Source organism: Anarrhichthys ocellatus, unplaced genomic scaffold, assembly GCF_004355925.1.
Source record: "Anarrhichthys ocellatus isolate YVR2014 unplaced genomic scaffold, GSC_Weel_1.0 scaffold2665, whole genome shotgun sequence".
NCBI lineage: Eukaryota > Metazoa > Chordata > Actinopteri > Perciformes > Anarhichadidae > Anarrhichthys > Anarrhichthys ocellatus.
Genome location: NW_022282639.1, coordinates 1 through 7,123, shown reverse-complemented (window position 1 = coordinate 7,123; position 7,123 = coordinate 1). Strand labels below are relative to the sequence as shown.

General features: G+C 42.7%; 1 protein-coding gene across 4 annotated transcripts; it reads left to right on the top strand.

The window, feature by feature from the left end:
* The first annotated feature begins 16 nt into the window (after positions 1-16).
* LOC116378479 (ryanodine receptor 2-like) lies at positions 17-7,117 on the top strand. Of its 4 annotated transcripts, none has more exons than XM_031840361.1 (7): positions 17-579; positions 785-863; positions 1,004-1,093; positions 2,340-2,495; positions 2,619-2,696; positions 2,848-3,023; positions 3,074-3,227. In XM_031840361.1, exons 1-7 carry the CDS (start codon positions 491-493, stop codon positions 3,129-3,131), a joined length of 726 nt encoding a protein of 241 aa, XP_031696221.1. In that variant the 5' UTR covers positions 17-490; the 3' UTR covers positions 3,132-3,227. The 4 variants fall into 4 exon arrangements, with proteins under 4 accessions (XP_031696221.1, XP_031696223.1, XP_031696222.1 ...); XM_031840363.1 differs by having other exon boundaries at positions 18-579; positions 2,848-3,017; positions 3,072-3,227; XM_031840362.1 differs by having other exon boundaries at positions 19-579; positions 2,358-2,495.
* The last annotated feature ends 6 nt before the right edge of the window (positions 7,118-7,123 follow it).

Genomic DNA, 7,123 nt, shown 5'->3' with positions numbered 1-7,123 from the left:
CACACACACACACACACACACACACACACACACACACACACACAACCCAATACATAATCTCCTGGCAGAGAAAATAAGTATGGTAATTCAAGCAGTAGAGGCTGAGATATCATGACTTCAAGTCCTCAGTATGGGTCGAGCTCCAAAAAACGCTGAATCCTACTTTTCCCATAATGTAACCAATACTGTAGCATCTCTTTGTTGGACCTCCCCTACCGTGTTAATGGTCACGCCTTCAAAACCCCATAGCTCCAGTTTGTAAGGCTTTTTGTTATAATTATGAACTCTATAAAAGTGTACAGCCTGTTGTGCTGCCTGTGGTTATGTAGGTGACCCCTACAAAAGACCAGGACAGTGTAACACGGCAGTCCAATGATGGATAATGCGGCAAACTGTCTGTGTTTTCATGGTGTAGCGGTATGACCAGGAGCTGTTCAAGCTGGCGTTACCATGTCTCAGTGCTGTGGCTGGAGCTCTGCCTCCAGACTACATGGAGTCCAACTACATGGCCATAATGGAGAAACAGTCGTCCATGGACTCAGAAGGAAACTTCACTCCCCAGCCTGCAGACACTACCACGTATACAACGCATTCATTTCCTCTTTGCTAAAGAGTTTTATAGCTACAGTTATTTTATTTTTCCACTTTCAGATTTTTATAAAGTTGTAAAGATGCAGTAGAAAACTAATCAAACATTTTTATAAAAATACATTCTGAGGATTGTCGTCTCTGCTTTGACAGCAGGTGACCCCCCACATATTGAATGTGTTTTTGTTTTTTTCAGTGTGACCGTCCCAGAGAAACTAGACTATTTCTTAACCAGATATGCAGAGCACAACCATGAGAAGTGGTGTATAGAAAAGGTAAGCAGGCGACAGGTCACGTAATGTTCTCATGTCATACATGAAATTGTGGTAGTCCTGTTACTGATTTTTTTTAAGATGCAAAAAACTGCAAGAATAGTGAATCAAAATCTCAAACATCTCACCTCTATGTTTTATAGTTTTCCAATGGTTGGTCATATGGGGAACAGATATGTGAAATCTCCAAGAGCCACCCTTTACTGAAACCATACAAAGGCCTCTCTGAGAAGGTAATATGCATGCAGATGTCTGCCTTTATGATCTCATTGTTTTGCAAAAATGTCATATTTAGATTTTGAACTTAACCAGGCAATCTGAGTGTTGGTGCATTCAGCTGTGTCACAGCACAGTGTCACTAAATGTGAGCCAGATCTTGCCAACATACTGCTGCAGGATTTGGATGGGTTCTACTGTATGTCAACTTACGGAATGTTGCTTCTGGTGTATCTTTTATCACTAGTCTGGCATGAGTCTGGATACCCAGGTTTATGGTCAACTAGGCGAGTCAGATTTAGACCCCTGTTGCAGTTTTCTACCATGGCTGTAGTTTCACTTAAACCACAGTAGGTCTATGGAGAAGTTTTTCTGAGTGGGTCACGTGCAGAAGGAGGCGGGTGATGCTTTACACATTAACTTCCAATGTCTTCACACTATTCCACTGGTCGAAAGGTGGTGGTAACGTGCCAAGATATGTAACAATGGGCTGGCAAAGAAAGGAAAGAAGAAGACCGCAAGCAAGCAGACATTACGGAAGCCCTGAGAGGCAAGTGAAAGAAAAAAATAAGAATTCTGGTGAAACATTTAGTTTGATCTAAAACAGTAAACAGGTAAAAACAGGTCATTTTTTTAAGTGTTTGTTGCTGTAATACTCATTTTGCCCACAAGAGGCTGAAGTGCACCATTACCACATGTTCTAAATAGGACCAAAAGCGTTTCCCAAGTGAGTATTCCAAAAACACTTTCACCTGCCAAAACGGGTTTTTTTGCCTGTTTTGACAGATACATTTTTTTTTTCTCACTTGCGTCTCAGGGCTTCCGTAAAACGGGTGCAAACAGTGTAGGTTGCAAAAATCGTCTTTGCAAATGTTTGATGAGGAAGGAAATGCATTAAACATGTGTTCAAGCTAAAGGATACGCATTACAGGATATACAGTGTGATAACTTTGTTCTGTTTACAAGAAAACCCCACGTTTTGATATCTTTTTGCAAAAAGGCAAAACCAAACCCTTCACCGAAACTTCACATCTATCTTTGAAGGAAGGGTGATAATTGAAAATCATTCCCTCGTAGTTTCTCTCACTTTGAAAGACTTATTATTAGACTTGCAGTCTTTCTGCAGAGCAAGCAGCCGCATGGCCACTGGAAATCTTTTTGGAATAATGGAAGTACTGTATCTTGCACACTTTACACTCACCTATATTTTGATAGGTGAAATATTTCTGGAGGCTCTGACTTACTGTCAGGTTTTGTCTCAAGTTGGTTGTAATCTTGCAGGATAAGGAGGCGTATTGCTGGCCGGTCAGAGAGTCTCTGAAGACCATGCTGTCGTGGGGCTGGAGCATCGACAGGATCAGAGAGGGCGACCCTGCCGGCCTCCACAACAAGTCCAGGAGGATATCACAGGCCAGCCAGGTAGACACAAACACATGCAGATTCACTTTGTTATATTGTTAACTTTGTTATAGAGGGCATTCATATAGAAAAAAGGAAAACCACATGAGAAAGTGACATCAATATGTATCCTGTCTTCCACAGCTGTCTTTTGAAGGAGCTCCAGCTTTCAGCCCCAGACCCATCGATATGAGCAACGTTACACTGTCCAGAGACATGCAGGTAGGTTACTGAAGGTTACCATACTATACACATGAATAAAGACATGGGCTGTTGTAGCAGGTATTAGAAGAATTAGAAGATATTGAGGATTGATAGATGAATTGAAATGCAACAGTCGGAGTCACATATATTTAACATTGTGTTTCTCCAGTCGATGGCAGAGCTGCTTGCAGAGAATTATCATAATATCTGGGCCAGGAAAACGAAAATGGAGCTGGAAGCCAAAGGTGGATATAACACAACACATACACTCACTGCGTTTCCCAAAACCTTTTCCTTTTCAGCAATCACCACCAACTGTATTTTGTTTCTGTTATTTGATGAAACAAAGCCATGGATCAGGCTTTCAGCATGAGTTGTGTTCACAACTCATGCTGAAAGCCTGATCCGTATGTGTTCATTAAGTTCATAATAGACAGATTTTTACCAGTGTAAGAGTTACTTACAGTTACTACGGGGGGCGACCGTGGCTCACTGGGTTAAGAGGGTTGTCTGGTAACCGCAGGGTCAACGGTTCCTCGACTGGGACGTGTCACATGTCGTAGTGTCCTGAGCAAGACACTGAACCCCTGGCTCCCCGGGCGCCTGTCATTGGCAGCCCACTGCTCCCTATATACAGGGATTTCGTGTATGTGTATATGACAATAAAAAGGGTTTCTATTTCTTTTTTATTCCTCCTCGCCGGCGACAGCTTTATGTTTTCGGGTTGTCCATTCATCCGTCCCCCAAGACAATATCGTAAGAACGCCTGGGCCCTGTGAACGCCCCGTTCCTCGTACGTGGCTAACTGAGTTAGCCGGATACTTTTCAGGATAAGATGACGTAGATCAGGCTTTTCGGTTCCACGAAGCAAGTTTGGCAAAATCACCATGGCAACAGATCCATAAGCTTGAGGCTGCTCCAGCGCAGGCTAACTGAAGGTAGCTGGATAAGCTGCCACTCCCCCGGAAAACATGGCAGCTCCTGTCATATACGGTAGTCTAATGCGCTTGCGCATCTACCGGGGGTTATACGGGAGTTCCGGAAATGCATGTAAAGTGAGACACACGGTGATCCATAAAAGCAGCTGAGCAAACTAAGAAGGCTCTATTGTATTAATGTACAGCTCCCTTCCTCAGAGATCCACTGATGAAGGAGGATATTAGTTAGATTAGCGTTTTATAGGGAGAGAGTTCTTCCACATCGCCAAGATCCGTTATCACATCACGATGACTTCCTATACGAGCGCTATCCATTCTGCCCACAAGGAATCATTTATTTACAGACCTTCTGGAGCATACATTGAACACCACACGCTGCAGCCGAGCATTGATGTCTCACACACTGGATGCAGCCTTGAGCTGTTCTGCGAGTGGTACATTGTTGTACAGTGTCGGCGATGTGGAGAACATGGGGAAAGCCGCTGCATGCCGTGCTGTTGGTAAAGTTTATTAGGTGCTTAATAAACTTATGGATGTGTTCATTACATCACCATGGCACATATTGTACTGACTCAGCATTCTGAGTAATGTGTGTGTGCTAGTGTTTACTTGCTCCCATGTCCTCTTGATGGCTGCGTTGCATACATGAGGGTTAAAGCACTCATAATGATATGACAGTGTTATTAGTACACCAGCATATCATTACTGTAGAACATGATGAAGGTGGACTCATGATAAGAACAGAGAGAATCACACACTATTTATCTTCACTGCTTCAGTTGATTGAATGTCTGATGATGAATAATACACACACACACACACACACACACACACACACTGATCCGCCCACACACAGATTCACACACACATATTCAGACTAGTTCTATATGGTGATCTACACATACATGTATATACACATATATAGTACATGATACATGAGGGCATACAGTACATATATCCTCATATTAATGAGTATCAGTAGATACTCTTTGGGCTTGTTTTAATTCCTCATATGCATTCATGATCATCTCCTGCTCGTCAGCGGAGTAAAAAGAGGCTATTTCTTTGACTTTATTTAACATTGTACTGTTAGAAAATCATGGTTTCGGTGATCAACGCTTCACCCTTTTGACGTAGGACGGGCACGCGCAATTATCCTGATCCTGATCGTCTGGTTCCAATTAACGAGACTGTTTGAGAGGATCAGCCTTGGAGAAACCCAGATAGCCTGACATCAATCATCTCGTTAATTTAGGCTGCTAATAGGACATTTGATTGACTTAGCTGAACCATGTACGAGGAACGGGGCCCTGAAAGGATTTGATGGTCAACGGTTCTCAGTTCAAGGTCACTGTGGACCTCACGAAAGACGTTTTTTGGCTTTGACAGGAATTGGTATGCTCTGTAATTTAAATAGGAAATGTACTCATTTTAAGCCAAACCATTGCGTTTTACTAAACCTAACCAAGTAACGTTAACTGTAAACCTTATCTTGGAGAAAATAAACTGCTCTCTCAATTATGTTTCCCTCAAACAGATGTGTATGCAAACTACAACGTGACTGGTCGATGGAGCATTACAACCACGTGGCCGTGACTCTCGTTTCTTCTGAAAACCACAACAAAATAATTCTTTAAAACTGTGCATTTGAACTAGTCAGTGTTTCCCCTACCATTATATTAGGGGGGCGCCCCGCCCCCCCCTTGAAGGTCGAGCTAATTTTGTTTAATTTTGTTTTCTATATAGCGCCAGATCACAACAGAAGTCATTCAAGGTTCCTTTCCTATAGAACAGGTCTACACCGTGTTCTTTAATTAAACAAACTAAACAGTCTTATGTTATTTATCTTATTTACAGACGGAATGTAATTTCTGTCTCTACATGGTCACGCGTGTACAATTCTCCTCTGCTCTCTGTAACGCGCATGGCGGAGTTCCGCCCCGATGCGCGCGCGCACACACACACACACACACACAGGTGAGCACATTCCCACCAGCGGACAGAGAGCGCGCGTCGGAAAATATGTTGCGTCAACCAGCTGAAAAGCAGACAACAATATCTGCGTTTTTTAAACGCTCCCATGTGGTGAAGATGCAACACTCGCTCTCCTGCTAGTACAGAAAAGAGCCCAAGTACCCCCCACAAGCAGCTAAAGTTCAGTCACCACCGATGACAGGTTTTCACCCAGCTTGGCTGTCAGAGGGGAATACTCCCCCTGGCTGTACAAGACTGATCTTGGTAAGTAAATAAATACATACATGTCATACATGCATAAATAAATATCAAGAGGCTCTGGAAATGTTCTTCCAGAAGCCCAGAAAGATACACTGAAGTGACAAAAGCTGCACACTGTGTGGATAATTGTAAAAATAAATGTACCGATGTTTAGTTCAATGTACAGTTCAAATAATTGTTCAGTTATATTGACTGCTGTCATCGAAAGAAACACATGAACACCATGATTCCTTGAAGTGTTTGTGTCGGTGTCCCCCCCCAAATCTGTAAACCTAGGGGGAAACACTGCTAGTATGTAAAGACAATTAAGTAATCAAGGAAGCAATGGACACTAATGTCCTCTAAGCTGATTGCAGGTTGAGGTTCCTTTAGCTTTACTAACTGCTGAAAGGATGCTCAGACACACAAGGTTCCCCTTTGTGTCAGCATGGTGTCTTTGTTTTCCATCCTGCCGTGTTGCTGTTGTCTCCAGGTGGAGGAAACCATCCTCTGCTGGTTCCCTACGATACACTGACTGCCAAAGAGAAATCCAAAGACAGAGAAAAAGCACAAGACATCCTCAAGTTCCTCCAGATCAACGGTTACACTGTGTCCAGGTAGGAAGCAGGCTTTACACTTTGAACACAGGTTGAGCGGTTGAATATCAGTATGAGGTTTGAGATTAGCCTGATGACATATGTCATATGTCATATGTGTGTGCGTAACAGTGGGTATTGTTAGCGCTGTTAGCACTGTTAGCTACGAGCCGCAGGCTAGGTGAGAGCCTTTGACAGTCATTCTAAATGCTCCCAATCTCGTATCTTGCACCTTTTAAGCAAAATTAAAAGAAATGGTTGATGAATCAACCAGGTGTGTAATATAGTGTCTATCCTTGCATTCCTCAGATTCCTTTTGTTTTTATAAACAATCTTAAATCCTTAATGTTATTAGGCTAAGCTTAGGCATACCGGTGCATCCAATAGGCTATATGTGTCAGGCCTCGCCCTAGACACATAGAAAACATCAGCAAGAACTGGAGCTGTTTTTCACACTACAGTATATCCCTAACTCTGATGAATAAGGATGAGGTTGAAAATGGGCAAAAGACAGCTTTACATTTGTTGAAAGGTTTGTTTTCACCTTTGACAGAGCTAAGCTAGCAGTATCCCCCTACTTCCAGTATGCGTGTATCCTCTCATATGAAAAATCTGTGTATTTCCCAAGATGGCAGATCATTCCTTTAAGAGTGTGTGTGTGTGTGTGTGTGTGTGTGTGTGTGTGTGTGTGTGTGTG